This window comes from Musca domestica, unplaced genomic scaffold (genome assembly GCF_030504385.1).
Source record: "Musca domestica strain aabys unplaced genomic scaffold, Musca_domestica.polishedcontigs.V.1.1 76, whole genome shotgun sequence".
NCBI lineage: Eukaryota > Metazoa > Arthropoda > Insecta > Diptera > Muscidae > Musca > Musca domestica.
The window spans coordinates 2,698,317-2,719,104 of NW_026712396.1; the positions used below are offsets into that span (position 1 = coordinate 2,698,317).

The 20,788-nt window shown below is 33.7% G+C and overlaps 2 protein-coding genes and 1 long non-coding RNA gene across 3 annotated transcripts in view; 1 reads left to right on the plus strand and 2 right to left on the minus strand.

The window, feature by feature from the left end:
• The window catches only part of LOC101900249 (PH and SEC7 domain-containing protein), a 97,052-nt gene extending 88,718 nt beyond the window's left edge, over nt 1-8,334 (plus strand). Inside the window, exons 14-15 of the mRNA XM_020034902.2 lie at nt 2,643-2,818; nt 6,162-8,334. Of these exons, the coding sequence (XP_019890461.2) occupies nt 2,643-2,685 (43 nt within the window). The 3' untranslated portion in view covers nt 2,686-2,818; nt 6,162-8,334. The remainder of the gene's footprint in view (nt 1-2,642; nt 2,819-6,161) is intronic.
• On the minus strand, nt 3,538-4,694 carry LOC131806432 (uncharacterized). Its single transcript, XR_009344033.1, has 2 exons — nt 4,493-4,694; nt 3,538-4,436 (listed from the first exon to the last, which is right to left on the minus strand). It is a non-coding gene; the product is annotated as an uncharacterized LOC131806432 (long non-coding RNA).
• A 6,083-nt stretch (nt 8,335-14,417) lies between the features above and the next one.
• Nucleotides 14,418-20,124, minus strand: LOC101889110 (uncharacterized protein YdcI). Its single transcript, XM_005178065.4, has 10 exons — nt 19,517-20,124; nt 19,133-19,446; nt 18,834-19,072; nt 18,409-18,773; nt 18,070-18,352; nt 15,472-15,861; nt 15,268-15,402; nt 15,113-15,208; nt 14,920-15,049; nt 14,418-14,845 (listed from the first exon to the last, which is right to left on the minus strand). Exons 1-10 carry the CDS (start codon nt 19,992-19,994, stop codon nt 14,501-14,503), a joined length of 2,775 nt encoding a protein of 924 aa, XP_005178122.1. The 5' UTR covers nt 19,995-20,124; the 3' UTR covers nt 14,418-14,500.
• Between the last annotated feature and the right edge of the window lie 664 nt (nt 20,125-20,788).

Genomic DNA, 20,788 nt, shown 5'->3' on the forward strand with positions numbered 1-20,788 from the left:
TACATGAGGATATTTTAATAACAAACGTAGCTTTCTTTTTTTTCTTAAATGGCTTTAAATTTTCAAACGTGGAGTATTAAAATTGTTTCCTAAGGAGCACCAAAGCCTCACAAATATGGTCTTTTTCAATGTTTTTAAAGCCACAAACTTAGATTTTTTTTTCTCAAGGACATTTAAACCTTGGGGTTTTAAGATTTTTTCTCAATGACCTTCAAAGCCACAAACTTGGATTTTTTTTTAAATTTTTTTCCTAAGGACCTGTAAAGCTACAAACCTTGATTTATTAAAACCTTTTCCCAAGGACCTTCAAACTTGGATTTTTAAAATTTTATTTTTTAAGGAGATTTTTTTCCGAAACTAGAGTGATAAGATAATATTCATGATTGTCCTGAAAGAGATCGTTACTGCCCTAGCAAAACCTCAATGACATGTTATTCGTCGGAGATTTATTTTCTTTTTTCAGCATAAAATTTCCAAAATTTCCTCTTCAAACCACAAACGAGGATTTTTTTAAAAAATTTTTTTCTAAAGGACGTGGATTTTTAAGATATTTCTCGAAAGACCTTCAAACCCATTTTTATGCCCTGCACCATAATATGCAGGATATATAAACTTTGTCCTTTCGTTTGTAACACCTCGAATTATACATTTTACACCCACAAATTATATATATTCTTGAGCCGCATGCAATTCTATGTCGATTTAACGATGACCGTTCGTCTGTCCGTCTGTGGAAATCACTCTAGCTTTCGGACGAATCGAAGTAGGTTGATGAAATTTTACTCAAATGTGTGTTTCGTCTGCGGGACTTTTGGTATTGAAAATGAACTATATAGGTCCTCCCTTTATTCGGTATTTTGATGATTTTTGCGACACTGTTCACTTTTCAAATCTCGTAATGATAGTTCGTAATGGGTACTATGACAGAAAATTGGCTATGTAGGTCCACGTCTTTGTTTAGCCCCCGTATAACAGTAGCTCCCGATATTCAGTATTTTGTTGATTTTAGATACACTATTCACCGGAATTGTTTAAAATATCGTATTTGAAGATCTTAATGGGTACTAAAGCCTATGACAAAAAAATACTTATGCAGGTCCGCGTCTTCGTACAACACATTTTATAAGAGTTATTATTATTCAAAATGTTGACCCTTTGTGGGGGAGGTACTTGATGGGGTGTACCGATATTGTCCATTTTCGCATCTGACCTAGCACTGATGCAAATATTAGGATTCGCAAAGTTTGAGCAAAATCGGATCATCCTTTCTCTTTCTGTGCAGTAAATTATTTTCTTTGAGAATTTTGACATTTTGTGTGGGAGGTACTTGAACTCGTTATATGTTTAATAATATTACGTTAGAACATCGTAATGGATGAAATCAGATACCACATTCTATAGTTATCGTGCGCACCATTAAGCCAGACAGTTGGAAGGACGGAAGGTAGGATTGATTGGTAGGACACCGCTATATTGACTACAAATGGCCTGAAAGGGGTTTCGATGAGACACACTTTGGCCGTACCAAATGATCTGTACGCTCTGTAGTCATAAGGCTGAGGATATAAACGAAATCTGTTCACTTTTTTTCACAGGACCACCTCTATCATCTGCTTTTGGAGACGTCGCCTGATTTTAGCTATTCTTATAGGTATCGTTTTATTTTGAACCATATTGACAAATTGTTATTTCGACTTCTCGATTAATATTTAACATATAGGCAAAAAGTTTTCGAGGCAGGTTTATATCAAAATATGGTCCTCATATTACGGGTACCCATTTCGTTCATTGAAATTATTAGAGGTTTAAAAACATTTTTCCAATCTAATGGTAATTTGGGCGTTTGGAAAGCAAAAACTGCATTGAAAATCTTTAAAAAAAAATCATTTGCCAAAAGTAAAGGAAATCAAGAGGTGGTCCATGACGAACTCAAGAATTTGTATATGTTCAAAATTAAAGCGAATTACAAATATATTCTATATACATATTTTTAATATTTTTTTCTGAAAGTAAATCTGCTAAACATGCAGGAGGGTGTAAAATACCAAGGATTGTTTTCTGTTTTTCAAACTCCCACACAGCGGATCATATAATTTCTGCATTAAATTGCATTAAAGTATACAAACGATGCAATGTCTTTAATTTCATAATTGTGTGTTTTCCTGTTGTACCACCTCCCAAATACCTTTTGTATATATAATCATCATCATCATCATTTGTGAACATTTCATCCTTTTGTGTCCACCTGCCGCCATTCGTTCAATGTTGTTGTTTTTTCATGGCCAACCAGGAAAAGTATACTTCAGTTGGCTTTTTTTTATTTAAAATTTCGTTTTTCTTCTTTTCTTTTTCTCTTTGTCATTTGTTGTGTTTTTTCTGTTGGTTTCTTTCATTTGTCTTTCTGTGCTTTTGTGGCTTTTTCCCCATTGGATTAAATCCCAAAATATTACATTTGTTGGCTGGTTGTTGGTAGTGTTGTTGTCCTCTTCACAACATTGTTGGTCTTACTAGAGAAATTCTCCATTAGCAGTTATTTTTGTAATTGTTCTTCTAAAATGTTTTTGGAAATGTTTTCAAAAAAACCAAAATCTTTTTTTCTCTCTTTCTCTATTCTGTTTCTCTGTTTCGTTTAATTTTTACAGATTTTATTGCTGTTTTGCCTGGCTGTCGTGCATATTTTCCTAAGAAAATAAAAAGTTGTTTTTTTTATTCCAAATTCTTGCAAGCCAGAATAATAAAAAAGAACACAACCACCATCCCAAAACAAAAAAAAATAACACACTCACCGAGCACATTACAAAATAGTGTTGTTTTAAAGGTAACCTCTCTTCTTTTTGGCACTCAAAACTGATGCTGATAATTGTATTAGTAATGATGATGATGATGATGACCTATGATTGTAAGAATAATGTTCTATTGTGGTGCTCGTTCTTTAGAAAATTTTGTTTGTTTTCCCCTCACAAATAGTTGATTGAAATTTTGTTTTCGTTTTTCACATATTTTTCACTTTGCAAAACTTAACTTATGTTGTAATTTAGTTTTGGTTTTTAGAAAATATAATAACTAAAAGAATTTGCCGCGAATGATATGTGGGCTAGGAATTACAGTTTGATAATTTTATTTATTTATTTATTATAACTTTATTTATTTTATTTTTTTTTGAAGATAGGAAGTATTGGTTACTAAATTAATGAAATTATTTTTTTAATTATTTTTTTGTTTTCGTAAACAAACTTTCCTCTCGAAAAATATTTCCTAGGAAAAACAAGTAGTTGTCTCTTAAAATTGTATTTTCCTCCAGAAATACCTTGTTGCCAAACTAATGGAAATTTGCAAAGGAATTTAAATATTTCTAACAAAAATCAACAGCGATATATGCTGCTGGCAATTTTATTTCATTTTCATATAAATACACACTATTTATACTGGGAAATTTACTGAAAATGTCATGTAATGTATGGAGTAACATGTTTAAAAATCAAGTCACTTTTGATTTTTTTTTTTCGAACAAAAATTTTAGAGAAAACCAGTTAGCAATTCATCAAATAGGGATTTTTATTTTAAGAAGTTAAAAAGTCTCAGTCGGCTTAGCCGACAGATGTATACCCTCAGTCAATGCCCGATTATTTCAATATATTTTGATTTGTTTTATGATTATTTATTAATTGTTGTCCCTCTATGGAGAGTAGCTTCCGAAGGAATGGGCCAATATTGTTCATTTCATATCGGTCCTAAACAAATATGATATAAATATTGCGACGTGCCACGGACCATCCGTGTTACTTCCTTCACTTTATATGAGACATGTGATAATTTTTAGAAAATATTAAAATGTGCCTGAGGTACCAGATATGGTCGACCGAAGTATTCCATTTCCCCACTTTATCTAATACAGCTAAAAATATTGGTATGGGCAAAATTACAAGAAAATCTAGCATTTATATCCAATTTTATGCGAAATCAAATGTCAATTCCGCATTCATCTCAGTTTTCAGGTTGAGAGAAATATTAATATATAGCAAGTTGTAAACAATCGCAGACATGTTTTGCAAGTTATGTGACAAATAAAAGTTTTGGAAATTGTGACCCTTTGTGGTTGTGATACCAGAAGACGTTGGCAGATATATATCATTTTCACAACAGATCATGTGTTAGCAAAAATGTTTTGGATGTGTGAAATTTAAAAAGAGTCGGATGATTTTTCGCTTTCCTTAAGCGTTTTGTTTTTCAAATCTTGAACCCTATGTGGGGGAGGTACCAGAAAAAATGGCCCGCTTTCTATCTAGTGTTGATGGAAATAATGAGATGTACCAAGTCTGAATAGAATCGGATGTTAATTTCGCGTTTTATGAGCTTCAGGGATATTCAAAATTTTCACCCCTTGTGGGGGAGGTATCAGAAGGAGTGGACCAATATATCCCATCTTCACACCAGACCTTGGGTAAATAAATATATTATGATGTGTGTAATTTAAAGAAAATCGGATACTCACATTGCATTATATAAAAGTTATAATTATTCAAAATTATGACCCTTTGTGGGGAAGGTACTTATGGAGTGAACTGATATTGTCGATTACCCACCAGACCTGATGCAAAGTTGGAGCAAAATCGGATTATCCTTCCTCTTTCTGTGCAGTAAATTATTTTCTTTGAAAATGTACCGACGTACGTACATCGCTAGATCGACTCCAAATGTCCTGAAACAGATTTGGTTTTTGTGTTCTTTATAGATATTGCATTTTATTCCAACAGGATATTTAACAAAGCAGCTGTTTATAGTATCGTATGTTGTTCCACAAACATCAAAATGTGTTACATTTTCGAATATTTATGTTGTAAATTAATTGATTTACGTTAATTTAAAAACAAAAATGAAAGCATTTCACATTGGCTTAACGATAGGGTACACAAGGTACGAAAAAGACCTCTAAACGGCGTTGCCATCTTTTCAATCATTTCTTCGCATAATTTGAAATCGAATAAGGTATATCGGCCCCCGATTTGTAGGTCCACGTTTTTGTATAGCCCCCAATAACTGTACCTCCCGAAATGCGATATTTTAATGATTTTAGCTACACTTTACCACGGAATCGTTCCAAAGTTTGTATTTATAACCTTGTAACGGGTTAGCTCCCGATATTCGGTATTTTTGTCATTTTAGCCACATTTTTTCGCGTAATATTTCCAAATTGAGATTTGTGGTTGATTTTACCTCCTGTTGTATAGCATTTCCTATAAAGGTCCACAATTTCCTATGGTATTTCACAATTTCGACAATGTAGGCCACATTTTCTATTGGATTTGTTTAAAATTCGGTATTTGTAGTTCGTAATGGGTTCTTCTAACTCCGATGACAGAGCATGTTTTATATAGCTCCACATTTTCCTAAAGCGTCCATATAAAGATACCTCTAGAAATTCGATATTGTGACGATTTAGGCAACATTTTTTATCGGATTAGTTAGTTGTAGTTCATAATCCAAATAATGGTACCGCCCGATATTCGTTAATTTGAGGATTCTACTCACACTTTCCACGGAATGGTTTGCGGATTTTAAGTTTCGTAATATAAAACAATTCTTGTAGCAATGAAAATTGTCCATACAGGTTCACGTTTTAGTATTGCTGCACCCCTATAACGATATCGCTCATCGCCCATTTTATGGCATTTTGAAAACTTTGACTGCATTCTCAAAACGATCTCACAGGTATTTGTGGTTGAAAGTGGAACCCGTTTAAGTATTAAATCCAAATATTATAATTTATAAATGTTGCCTTTACCTCATGGTCTTTTGATGATATTGAATAGTTCGATATTGAAAATTCAGCCCCATTCGAAATTAGCATTTTTTACTTGTTTTTTTTTTATATTTCTGTATTATCTGAAATTCATTCCGTTTCTAGGATATTAGAATATTTTAAGTTCGGCCCGTCCGAACTTAGCATTTTTACTTGTTTTTTTATATTTCTGTATTAATTGAAATCCATTCCTGTTTACTTAGCGTTCCTTAGTTTTTAGGTTATGTCTGTCCAACTTTTATAAACCAAAAATAGATTACATATATTTTTTTTATATTTCTATATTATTTTTAAATCGTTCCTTTTAATTTATTTTAATTTGTTTTTGTATTTTTTTTTCTTTCTTCTTTTTTGTTTACAGGAAAAAAGAGAAAAAGAAATAGAAATCGAAATGATGTGGTTTTAGAGATTAATAAAGAAAGAAAGTGATCGTCATTACAAAACACAGGGCAACGATACAATATTCGAACATTACACAGAAGAGGTAAAAAATGAACCTATGGCGATACATACCAGAAAGGCAATCCACAATACCTTAAGGAAGGGCAACGAACTTCGTTTCCCCAGTGTGTGCATATGAGTTTTTCAATTTAATTTATAAAAACAACAAAAATCAGAACGAAATTTATTTTTATTTGTTTAACTTTGTTATGAAAAAAAGTAGTAGTAGAAGAAGAAGAAAAAAAAACGCCTACAAAAATATGTTTTTATATACAGAGAGATTGGTATCGTTGTAATTTAAGTTTCCATTGATTATGTTAGAGAACAATATTTTTTTTTTGCCCCGCCTTTCCTCACACTTTTTTTAGGGGGAGTGCAACAAACCACACATAAAAGACAGACCCTTTGAAGATCTTCTGTTCATAAAAGGCCTTCATGATGTAAAATACTTAGTAAACAGTCAGCATTGTATAGAAGACCAATAAGGGATCTAAGCATAAAAAATCTCAAGAAGATATTTCATATGTGAAAAATTCCCAGAAATCATTTGATTTTTTAAAAGACCTTCAAAAGATTCCTGTTTATAGTTGACATCAAAAAAGTCCTTTAGTTTGGAAATGTTGTTAAATTACAGTTTTTTACACTCTTCCATAGGAAGGATCATCTGGAGTTATTCAAGTACTCCATAAGATATGGTATCAATTGAAGACCTTTGAAAGTATTCTCTCTTTAGAAGATGTCTTTAAAGTCAATCCTCCATAAAATCAATTGGAAACTGGTTGATGATCTCTCAAAAGTATTCTCTGCTTGGAAGATGTCTATCAAGTTATTTTACCCATAGGAGATCCATATAAGATCTTCCATCCCTTGAAAATCTAAAGAAACTATTCTATATCTGAAAGACTCCCAGAAGGAATTGGTTTTTAAAAGACCTTCAAAAGAATTCTGTTTTTAGTTGACATCAAGAAAAAGTCTTTTAGTTTTGAAATGTCAAATTACATTTTTTAAGGATCTTCTGGAGTTATTGAATTACTCTATAAGATATGGTATCAAGTGAGGACCTTTCAAAGTATTCTCTCTTTAGAAGATGTCTTTAAAGTTAATCCTCCATAAAATCAATTGAAATCAGGTTGAAGATCTCTCAAAGGTATTCTCTGCTTATAAGATGCCTAGCCTTTTACCTATAGGAGATCCTTATAAGATCTTCCATCCATTGAAAATCTCTATTAGGACCTTTCAAAGTATTCTCTCTTTAGATGATGTCGTTAAAGTCAATCCTCCATAAAATCAATTGAAATCAGGTTGAAGATCTCTCAAAGGTATTCTCTGTAGAGGAGATGTCTATTAAGTCTTATATCCATAAAAGATCTTCCATCCATTCAAAACCTCCATTAGGACTTCTTACAACTGCAAAAACCCAAAATGTTTTACATCTGTAAAAGGCCCTCAGAAGGTCTTCTATCTATAGCTGATCTTTTAAAGGACTTCTTACCCAAAACCCAAAGGATTTTACATCTGTAAAAGGCCCTCAGAAAATCTTCTATCTATAGTTAACCTTTTAAAGGTCTCCATTACATTACGCCGTCTATGAAATGGTTTGTTTGGCACCCTCTAATTAAAACTGATACGTGATAATAACAAACTTATATATATTACATTTTATTATTATTATTATTATTTTTATTATTTGTATAAACTATTTGTTTTTTTTTTGTCTTATATAATAATTTAAAAAGAATTTCTTTTTTTTTGTATTTTTTTATACATTCTACCGAGAAAACATACACATAACCTTACTTTTGCAACATCATCACTTTATATGTTTAGTTTAACTTTAAAGAGAAAACAACAAGAAACAAACTTTATACTATAAATAAAAATAAAAACAAACTAGGCTTTATCAGAAGTAAAAACAAAAAAAACAAAATATATAAATATTTATATATTATAAATGAAAAAATAAGTACATACTTAAGTTAACAAATAATACACATAATAAATGTATAAAAACAAACAAGTAATTAAAAAACAAAAGGAAAAAATAAATAAAAAATAAGCATTTTTAACGATATTTAACGAAAAAACAAAAAGAAGACCATAATTCTAAAAAAATAATAAAAAAAAACAAAAAGAAAAAATACACTTAAACATTACCTAAACTATCATTTTAAATGATAAAAATAAAAAAAATAATAAAAACGAAATAACAAAACAAAAATTATAAATTATAATAAAAAAGAAAACTTGAGAAAAATTAAACTAAATATTCAAAAAACAAATTATAACAAAAAAAAAAAAAAATAAAAAACATCATAATGACATTGAAAAATAATTAAAAATTACAAACACTCTATATACAACAAATAAATTGTCATATAGCACCATGTAACGACATACTACACATAATGTCCTTTTTTTGTAAAAAAAAAACAAATAATTTGATTTTCCATTAAATAAGTCAACATCTAATTTAGTTAATTTTTAAGTTGTTTCCTACTCCTCTTCCATTTTTTTTTTGTATTTGCCACATATCTTTTTTGTTTTATTTTTTTGTTTTCTTTTCGTCCATTAAAACAATGTCTTACAAGCAATAAACACATGCAATTTGTCTTCTCAGTATATATTTCTTACAAACAAACAAACAACAATAAAAAATATCTCAATAAAATTATTTATAACATTAAAAAAATATTTAAACTTTATTTTTTTGTCTTAATTGGTTGTTAGGGAAAGATATAAAATTGGATTACCTCCTCTTTTGGTTTTTTAAAGGAAAAAAGAAAGTCTTCGAACATTCATCGCGACTTCAAACTTTGAAAATGCAGCTAAATCAAAGGACTGTGGCCATGAAACTTTCGAAGTGAGTTGTGTTGATTTGAACGGAACAGTAGAAACGATTTTGTCCGGTTTGCTGGACAGATGCTCTCCACTCCATACAAAAAGGATGTCTGTACCACCTTGAAAGTGATTGGACCAAAACTAACCTGGGTTGTCTACGACAGTCGTCGCCTTTCCCAATGTTGCCCCCTGTTACAGTCTAATCTTGTACTAATGTTTTTTGCCCTCTCATATTATAAGAGGTTAGGTAAGACTAGTAACAAAGTTGCCACAAATCCTAGTAAACGATACATAAACCAGAAAAAGGCAGGGTAAACATTATCATCGTTCTCCACTAATAAACAAACGTTATTTTTATAAAGTCTGATAAGCCAACACTATTCTTAACCAGAAAAATCTTTGGCCTGTTGTTGGCTCTAATGTATTATTTTCCACATCCAGAAGAAGTAGGATTTTAAAAAGAAAAAGAATAATTAGATAAAACAAGTAAAATAGTATCAGTCGGGTTTGCTAACAGATGTATACCCCCAGCTTTGAGTTATGATTGATGTTGGCCTTTTAAGGGGAGGTTCCGAAGCAGTTGGCCAATATTGACAAATTCGTATCCGACCTAAGACTGATTAAATACTTCCTTTTCACCCTTTTCTTTATATTAGATATGTGCAAATTTTTGGAAAATGTGAAAATATGCGTAATGTAACAGATATTGCGGACGGAAGTATTCCATTTTGATACTTCCTTTAATACTGATAATAACATTGGTATGTGCAAAATTTGAAGGAAATCAAACATTTATATCCAATTTTATGCGAAATCATAAATTGCATAATTATCTCAGATTTCTGGTTAAGAGAAATATTTAGATAGAGCAAGTTGTAAATATTCGCCGACTTATTTCACAAGTTATGACAGATAAAAGTATTGCAAATTGTGACCCTTCGTGGGGGAGGTACCAGAGGGAATTGACCGATATATTCCATCTTCACAGCAGATCTTGTGTTAGCAGATAAAATTGAATGCGTGAAATATGATGAGAACCGGATGCTTATTTCGGATTTTATAATCGTTTAAGTCATTCAAAAATTTCACCCTTTGTGGGCGAGGTAGCAGAAGGAGTGGACCGATGTATCCCATCTTCACAGTAGATCTTGTGTTAGTAGAAATAATGGGATATATGAAATATGAAAAGAACGGGATGCTTATTTCGGATTTTGTAATAATTTTGGTTATTCCTAACTTTGACCCTTTGTGGGGCACTTACCAGAAGAAATGATCCGTTCTCTACCATCTTTATGACAGATCTTGTGTTAATGGAAATATTGAGATGTGCCAAGACTGAATGGAATCGGATGTTAATTTTTCGCGTCTTATGAGCTGCATGGATATTCAAAATTTTGACAATTTGAGGGGAAGGTACCAGAAGGAGTGGACCGATATATCCTATCTTCACAGCAGATCATGTTTAGTAGAAATAATTGGATGTGCGAAGAGAACTGGATGCTTATTTCGGATTTGATGATCGTTTTGGTAATTCAAAATGTTTACACTTTGTGGGGGAGGTAACAGAAGGAATAGTCCGATCTCTACCATCTTTATAACAGACCTTGTGGTTATGAAAGTATTGAGATGTGCCAAGACTGAATGGAATCGAATGATAATTTCGCGTTTTATGAGCTTCATGAATATTCAACATTTTGACCCTTTGTGGGGCAGGTACCAGAATAATAAAATATAATTTGAAGACAAACGGACACTTGTATCACATCTTATTCAAAATTTGGCCTTTTGTGATGGAGGTACTTGATGAAGTGAACCGATATTGTCAATTTTATCACCTGACCTAGAACTGATGCAAATATTAGGATTTGTAAAGCTGGAGCAAAATCGGATTGTCCTTTTTTTCTCTGTGCAGTAAAAAAGTATCTTTCAAAATTTCGACCGTTTGTGGGGGAAATACCAAAAGGAGTGAACGGATATTGCCCATCTCCGAACTCAATCTAAGAGCTAGATAATCTTTACGGAGAATTTTTTTCACAGTAAGATTCTGAAAAGTCTCTGTAACTTTTAAAATTACTCCCTTTTAAAATGATTCCCTGGATTTGAAAATTTACATAGAATTGGGTTATCATACACACTTATTGTTGGCAGAACCAAATTGCACAGCCGAAAAGCTCTAAAAATATTTTAGTATTGGTCTCAGAGCTTACTGTTAACGAATTGATAGGCGACGGAATGATCTCACCGTTTATCATCGAGAAAATTCGAATCAGAAATGAAATCAAATCAAACATAAAATTTTGAAAATATTAACTACTGTCGAATATTTATGAATTGTAAATAGGGAATTGGATTAGAAAAACTAAACCCTATATGATTAATCAAGAAAGAAATTCAAGTAAAGAATTGTAATTGTTGAAAATTATTATTTATTTTATTTATTTATTTATTTATTTATTTATTTTTTTTGAAGTTAAGTTTATCGGCCATGCAAATCACACACTTAACCGTGCAAATAAAAAATGAAAGCTTCCGTCGTCTATAAGTTCATTGAATTGCGATCCGCTGGAACCGATACAAAAAAGAATAATTTTTTTGGGCGTCAGTTTGCGATGCATGTAACGAACGACCTTTAGTTTGGACTCAAAAAATTATTTTCGATGACGCAATGGTCGGATTTTGTATACATTATTATATACAATTTTATTTTATCCTTTACTATGATTCATACCTAACGACAAGATATTTAAAAAAAAAAAAAAAAATTTGGTTGAAAAAATTAAAACTGAAATTAAACAGCTTGAAAGCAAATTAAACAAATCCACAGAAATTTCCCACAATGACTCGGGAGGGTTCGTGGAAAACCTATCTTCAAAGACGAATTGTGAGAAATTAAAAAATAATATTATTCAAAAAATTAATTAAAGAAACGATTTTATATGTGAAATGAAACAGAAAACAAATATATACATAGACATTAAAAATAAAATTATCAAAAAATCGAAAAGCAAACAATAGATATGTATTAAAAATACACCTTTTACGAAATGATAATCGTTGACGAATGAAAGAAGTAAATAAAAATGAGGCATATACACAATGTAATATTTTTGAAATGAAATATGAGAATTAAAATGCATTTAGTTTGAACAAAAATAAAACGAACTTAATGTTGCTTGTAACGATTTTTTAATTTTTGTTTTCAAATAAATTCCCAAAAAAATTAAAAAATGCATTCCTTTAATATTCAAATGTAAAATAAAACAATATCATTTTTATGGCAACGCAATGACACATTTATGGCAAAGAAAATTTTAACTCATCAAATACAGTTTTAAAGAAAAGGAAAATTTTGAAAAAAATTTAAAAATCGAAATATTTACCAAAAACAAATAATTCAATCATCTTCACAGACAACTCACTCTCACTCGAAAATACACTCTTAAAATATTAAAAAAATCTGTTAATATACTAACGACAAATAATTCAAAATAAAATGAAAAAGGAATAAAAACAAAACAAAAATAATTAATACAAATAAATTCTTCCAAAATACAACTAGTTTTGCGTTTTATTTAAACAATGGTTTAGAATTGAATATAGTTGTAGCAGATTTTTTATTTTTCGAAGAAATGCGTTTTTCGTTTTTTTTTTTAGCGTTTTTGATATCGAAGGTCTTCCTGTGTCACCCCTATATCAATTTGTACTTGTTGAAGTCTCCGGCCTTCATGGCCTAGATATATGTTTCTCTGAAATTATCAATACATATTAAAATTAATTAGATTGAAATGAATTCGAAATGTATTCGAGAATTTGACTCCTAAATTGTAAACCTCCCTGTCTGCTCTAGTGTCGTTTCATTGGCTTTATTATATGCATTCCATGCAATTATTACCAAACTTAGATCGAGTTCGAAGATGGGCAATATCGATCCACTTCTTCTGGTATCTCCCACACAAAACGTCGAAATTTGCAAAGAAAAGAATTTGCTGCACAGAAATAGAAAGGATAAGTATCCGATTGTCTTCAATTACACACATCGCAATATTTTTATTAACTCAAGGTCTGGTGTCAATATATATCGGTCCACTCCTTCCGGTATCTCCCCCACAAAGGGTCAACATTTTGAATAACCATGAAGCTCTTGAACACGAAATTAATATCGGATTCCATTCAGACTTGGCACGTCTCAATATTTTCATCAACACAAGATCCATTATGAATATGGTAGAGATCGGTCCATTCCTTCTGGCACCTCCCCTACAAGGGGTCAAAATTTTGAATAACCAAAACAATTATAAAATCCGAAATAAGCATGCGGTTCTCTTCATATTTCACACATCCCATTATTTCTACTAACACACAATCTGTTTTGAAGATGGGGTGTATCGGTCAACTCCTTCAGGTACCTCCCCCACAAGGTCTCAACATTTTTAATATCCATGAAGCTCATAAAACGGGAAAGTACCATCCGTTTCCATTCAGACTTGATACATTTCAATCAACACAAGATCTGTGATAAAGATGGGAAAGGTCGGACCATTTCTTCTGGTACCTCCCCCACATAGGTTTTAAGATTTTGAAAAACAAACCGATCAATGAAAGCGAAAAAGCATCCAACTCTCTTCAAGTTTCGCAAATCAAAATATTTTTGCTAACACAAGATCTGCCAACCCCTTCTGGTACCTCACCCAATAAGGGTCGGATTTTCCAATACTAATGTCTGTTAGAACTTGCAAAACAAATTAGCAATTCTTTACAACTTGCTACATGTAAATATTTCTCCTAACCAGAAATCTGATATGAATATGTAAATTATCGGAACTTATGATTTCGCATAAAATTTGATATAAATGTTCGATTTCCTTCAAATTTTGCACATACCAATATTTTTTCTGTATTAGATGAAGTATGGAAATGGAATACTTCGGTCCGCTATACCTTTTACCTCACGCATATTTCCACATTTTCCAAAAAATGTCCACATATCTCAATAAAGTATAGGAAGTAGTCAATATTGTCCAAATCTGATACATTTTAATATGTATATCAGTCTTAGGCTAGATACGAATTGGTCAATATTGGCCAACTGCTTCGGAAGCTCCCCAACAGTTTGAATAATCATAACTTAAGGGTATGGGGGTATACATCTGTCAGAAAAACCGACTGATACTATTTAACTTTTTCGAATTTTTCCACTTTTGCCTCCTCCGTTTGTAGCGAAAGGTGTAATCATCCTTTTCTGTCCTTACCCTTTTCTGATACTCTCGACAGTTTCTAATGGCACGTTATCTATTACAAAATTTTGCGCCCGAGTCTTATTGACTCAATAAAACAACAATTCAAATTTAAATGCTTTCAAATATAGCATTCGTTTTATTTAACATAATAGAACAATAAACACTAATAATAAATAGTTCCGTTTTAACCCAACGAAAATGAGGTGTCCGTTTCCAAAAGCATTTCTTCCAAACGTAAGCCCAAACGTTTACGTTTAACATCTATTGATATTACCGATACGGTAACACGATCACCAATCGACAACTTGGCATTTCCCATTTTACTAACGTGTATTAGGCCATCACATTCGATGCCCACATCAACAAAGGCTCCAAAGTGTGTAATATTCGTGACGGCGCCCGTCAACACTTCACACTCCGACAGTTCGTCGATGCGTGTTAGACCCTGTTTAAATAATGGTTTCTTATCGAAATCACTGCGATAATCTTTGAACAGCTCACGCTGCAGTGCTTGGAATACTACTTCCAACTAAAAAAAAAAAAAACAAGAAGAGAATACATTAATGAAAAGGAAAAAATGGAAGTACTAATTTTATGACTAACTCTCTCTTTGGGGGTTTTAAATTCCTTAGCCAATGTTTCAATGTTATTTGACTTTACATAATCTCCAATTTTTTGTATAAACTCTGCCGAACCCATGTCATCCAATTGCAGTTTACATTTCGATATTATTCTGGAAATAAAATGGTAGCCATAAATGTTATGAGTGTCGATGAGTTTATTTCATGAGACTTACTTTTTGGCCACGGTATAACTTTCTGGATGCACCCAAGTACAATCGAGAAGATTTTCAATACGTCCGCCCAAACTACGAGGATCAATGCGTATAAAACTATAAAAGAGAAAATATTTAAGCAATTACAATTCGAAATATTTGAAACTCCAACCTACCCAGCACATTGTACAAATGTCTTTTCGCCAATTGTCTTTACTTGCAATAAATCTTTGCGTGTCTTAAATGGTCCATTATCTGCACGATGCTGTAATATTTTTTCGGCCTTCTTTTCAGACAAACCAGCTATGTGTCTGAAAGGGAAAAGAAAAGCATTATTTAAATCCCCAAATTTCGTTACTCAAACCTTAATCCTCACTTACTTTAACACCGTTATACTCGCAGTATTGATATCAACACCCACATAACTTACACATTCCGAAACAACTTCGTTCAGGGATTCACTTAATTGCTTCTCATTGATATCATGTTGATACATACCAACACCAATATGTCGTGGTTCTATTTTAACATATTCACTAAGTGGATCATTGAGACGTCGTGCAATTGATACAGCACTTATTTCATTCATATCCATATTGGGAAATTCCTTTTTAGCCACATCGCTACAAGAATATATCGATGCACCCTGTTCAGAGACAATACTATAACGTATTAGATTTGAATCTAAAATACCCAATTCAAAAAGTTTGGATAACCAAAATTCAGTTTCACGACAAGCAGTACCATTGCCCAAGGCGATTAAGCGGCATCTGAAAGAGGGAGAAATGTGAATGTTACTTACATTTTTGCCAGGGCTTGAATAAATATCAACTGTTTTATTTTAAGAAAAAAAAAAACACAAGGCCTTGATCCCTAGGATCCTATGTAGAAAGTCCTATAATACTGCATAAGTATCGAGATAAGCAAATTTTCGTGTTAAAAAGACCTACAGAATTTCTTTAAAAATAATCCCGAGATATTTATACAGAATCCCTCCATAAAAAAACGGGGCCATACAAAATTTATTATGTGCCACTGGTATAATGTAAGGAATTCTGATCTTTGGAAAAGAGAACAGATTGACCTACCTAAAATACAAACATTTGGTCTCTAAAAAAATATGGCCGTCAGGGTTGCTTTTAAAGATTTTCCGAACATCTTCTAATTAAGTTCTTTCGATCATAAAAAAAAGAAAAAGCACCAGGCACTTTTAATTATTTTGGAGCAGAAAAATCTTTAATTCAAACATCTGGTTGTTGTTGTTGTAGCAGTAGTACATATGGATGCTTGTATTTTGCTAATCTGTTTCAAGCTCCAGGTTTAACAATTCAGCTACTTTAACGGGCTGTAGCCAGAGATCTTCTGGAGTGAGTTGGGTAGGTTTGGCTGTGCAATTAAAGAGGTGCGGGGTATTGTGCGGGCCTGTACCACACGACAGGCAGACGTCACACGCACCTTCGTCACATCGTACCGAATACAAATTGAGACGACTGCACCATCCTGAAAATAATTGCGTCAGAACTACCCTGGTTTGTCCATCTGCAACTACATCGGTATGAATGCCACGCAGACCTGCCTGATAGGCTTCTTGATCTAGAGGTTCTCTCTTATAGCGCTGAACCTCCCTCTCTAGATAATGTATGTCCTTCCTGACACACTTGGTTGTTTATCTTGTAGATGGTTCACTGATGTCATGAGGATGCACCCTGTCGCAGTTCTCAAAGCGGCATTGTGGGCGGTCTTAATGTGCTTCCACTGTGTAGCACTAGTATTGCAGACCACACTGGAGCCGCATAGCTCACCACAGACCGACCTATCGCGTTATAAGAGATTAACAAGGTTTTCTTGTGCTTCAGGCTAGCGCCTTGAGGACTTTGTTCCTACTTTTCATCTTGTCGCAGATAGCAGTGGCTTACGCGGACGACTGGAACATGCTGTTCGTGGTCGGTATAAAATTTCCCTCGACCTGCACATTCAGCTTTGTTTTTATCTCCGCAGACCATGTGGTAAAGAGTGTGGCCGTTGATATCGGGCGGATATTTTCATACTCCTCGCGTGGAAGTATGCGGCAAGCTCCGCGAGATAGGGGTTCAACCTTTCACATATGTCATCGACCACTGGGCCCAACGCCATGATCATACAATCCTCCGCATACGTTACGATATCTATCCCATCTGGAGGGTGAGAAATTCCAGAAAGGTAGAGGTTAAAGAGTTCCGAAGATATTACCCCACCTTGGGGAACTTCCTGTTTCACTCTACGGGCTTTGGACTTCTTGTTCCGGAATGATTATCCAACGTTTTAAACTTTACCGGAGGGTAGTTCTCTGCACGTCCTCAGACAGTATGGTAAGACTGACCGCTTCAAATGCCTTTGATAGGTCAAGGACTACCAACACTGTTCTGTCACACGGCTTGTTCTGGTTAAATCCTCTACTAATATGTGTGGTAATGGCGTCTAATGATGTTGTGGTACTATGTTGTGGACAGAATCCGTGCTGATGGTTGGCCACTGGATAGCTTCCTCTAATGTTGGGCAGGAGTAAAGCCTCAAGAGTCTTGTCTACTGGCGACAAAAGCGAAATCGGCCTGTACGATTGGCCTCTGCTAGCATCCTTGCCTGGCTTCAGTAGCGACACCACCCGACCCATTTTACAGACTTCGGGAACTATGTGGGTGGCTAGCGACAGCGACACCTGGCGTATCCAGTTGTTTCAGCATTACCATTGAGATTCCGTCTGGGCCCAACGCTTTAGATGACTTAGCATTCCGAATGACATTTGCAACATCACCTAACGTAAAATGCGGTGGTTCCTCCTCGTCGGGAAGAGATCTGATACCACGTAGTACTCTTCGCATGTGGTAGTTTCTGTATGTAAAAAAGCCCAAAAAACCTCTCTATATGCAGAAACCCACCTATATGCAGAAAAGCCAAGACCCCCTTAAAAGAAACCACAAACCATAAAAACAATTACATACTTGTGTCTTTTTAAAATTTTCGCCAATTTTTCACCCCACTCCTCGGGATCAGTGTTACGGCGATGAGGATATATAACACCAGTTTCCAAGACATCGGCAGTTTCCGAAATGACAGCAATCTTACAACCATTTGCAAATCCTGGATCAATACCCAAAATACGTTCACCCTTCAGTGGTGACATTAACAGCAATTGTTTGAGATTCTTGGCAAAGACGTCAATTGAGGCTTTCTTGGCCGATTCATTGAGATCCGAACGTATTTGACGTGATACCAAGGGATATACTGTAACATTAAAGAAATTAATATTCATTAAGCCTTTAAAGGACATTCCAACTTACACTTTTTACTATAACACTCCTCAAAGGATTTATTAAAGATCTCCAAACGTAGGGGATATTTGACACCCTCCTCGAGAAATATGGAACGTATATAACGTTCTAGTTCATTTTTGAAATAATCATTTACAATTATTTTAACCGAAAGAAATTTCAGTTTTTCCGCACGATTTATGGCCAAAACTTGATGGGGTTTTAAATAGCGCACATCATTCGAATAGTCATAGTACATTTCGTATTTGGTAGCATCATTTTTATTTCCACCATGATGATGATGATGATTGCTGCTGCTAGCTTCTTCTGAGCCTTTAGCATCCTTCGAGGGTTTTAGTTTAGATGTCTTTAACGTAATGCGATGTACTTTTTGCCTGCACAATTTATAAATAGTTGTTAGGTCTGTAAGTTCTGTCTCCAACAATAATACTTACAATCGCCTTATCTCCTCCAAAACACCGGTATGTTTACTTATATTGTGAGATATTATGTGGCATATACCATTGAATACCTTTTCTTCGGTATCCAAATCTGGATTTTTACGATCAACAATATTTTTCAAATTGACATGAGGCAATTCCCCATACAATAAGCGATCAGCATACTCTGCCAAGCCCAAGGCTTTTGCTCTCTCTGCCAAAGAACCACGACTGGCTGGTTTGTAAGGCGCATACTGTGGTGATAGGAAAAAAATTACAATTAAACTAAAAGTAAATCATCTCTGTCCACATACCAAAAATTCCAGTTCTTCCGGTGACTTGGCACACAGCATTTCCGTACGAATTTCCTCGTCAATCACATTTTCCTTTTCCAAGGTCGTCACAATGGTTTCAGCCTTTTTACGTAAATTAACAATTTCCGTGTAACAAGTTTTAATTTCTCGCAATTGTTCGGGCTGAATGTGGTTGATCAAATCTCGACGATAACGACAGATAAATGGAATAGTGTTTTCGTTTTCAAACAAATTGACAATATTCTTGGCTGCTCTGGGCTCAATATTGGTTGTCTCAGCCAACAGCTCGTCAATGGTCCAGATTTTTCGTCGTGCTGCAAAATTAATTAAAAAACCCATTTAAAACAATATATTTTAAATGCAGGAAACACCTGTTGAACTCACCCCAAAAACTACTTCTTCCTTGTATTTTTTGTGGCGGAGGATGGGGCCTGACATCACAGCCGTCGTCTTCAAAGCTCTCATTTTGTTGGAAATCGATTTGAGGTTCATGGCTTTGTGTTTGCCCATCTGCCTCATCATCCTCTAGATCAATTGATTCAACAATATTGTCTCCATCACTTGGCAAAACATTTGGTGGGGTATTTTCATCTTGTATTTCTTCCTCTTCTTTTTTTGCAGCAGCTGCGGCCTTTTTAGTCGTTCTTGGTTTACGTGTTGTTGCAGCTTTTGTGCGTTCCTTTTTCTCTTTTGGCTCCTTTACCACTGCCCTGGGTTTCCTTGCCGTAACTTTAGTAGTCTTTCTTGGTCTTTTTTCTGGTGACTCTTCAGCATAGCTATCGTCATCATCATTATCACTAATTTCTATCACTTGCACAGCTTTTACAGCAGCTCTCCTCTTAGGCCTTGTAGAAGTGGACATCTTTATATCGGATAGATGTCCTGATTTTCGGATGGGACAAACTGCTGGATGGATGCTTCAATGACGCAGTCAAACAAAAATTGAAGCGCTAAACCTTTACAGGGTGAGTCGAAAGTAGTTTTTATGCAAAAATACGAATTAATCGTTATTAATGCGCGGTGGCCACACATCAAATTGAAGAATAATATCTTTTCAAAGTTTATACATATTAAATGACGCGAAGATTTTACGTTTTTCTTGATAGTAGTTGCCGTTTTTTGTTATACCCGTAAAATTGTGTAAATTATGTGTTTGCAAAAAATTCGCAAAGAAAAAACTTGCAAGCTGTCACAGGGTGATTCGCATATTTTACAAATTACCATTTACCATTAAAGCGGAGTATCCACTAGCGATCAATATAGAAATCACCAGACTACAATATTTTCTTCTTATAACTTCACTTTTCAGAGAGTTTGTTTAATTTAAGATAATATTTATTAAAATCTAGCATTTGATCCGTTGTTTTGAAATTGTATGCCAAACACACAAAAAATGTTTGTATGTGTGAAATATAAATTTATTTATCTTAAGATAACCTAATGCTTATTTCGGATTTTTAAACGTTTTAATTATTCAAAACTTTGACGCTTGAACAGATTTGAACAGATCCTGTGTTGATAGAAACATTCAAATGTGCCAAGTCTACATGGAATCGGGTGTTAATTTCACGTTTTATCTGCATAAAGGATATTCAAAATTGTGATCTTTTGTGGAGGAGGTACCAGAAGGTGTGGACCGATATATTCCGTCTTAAT

Coding starts and splice junctions, on each gene's coding strand:
- LOC101889110 (XM_005178065.4), bottom strand. CDS start 19,994: ATGTCCACTTCTACAAGGCCTAAGAGGAGAGCTGCTGTAAAAGCTGTG. Junction 19,447..19,516: donor AGGAAGAAGTAGTTTTTGGG/GTGAGTTCAACA, acceptor TTAATTTTGCAG/CACGACGAAAAATCTGGACC. Junction 15,403..15,471: donor GCGAGTATAACGGTGTTAAA/GTAAGTGAGGAT, acceptor TTTCCCTTTCAG/ACACATAGCTGGTTTGTCTG.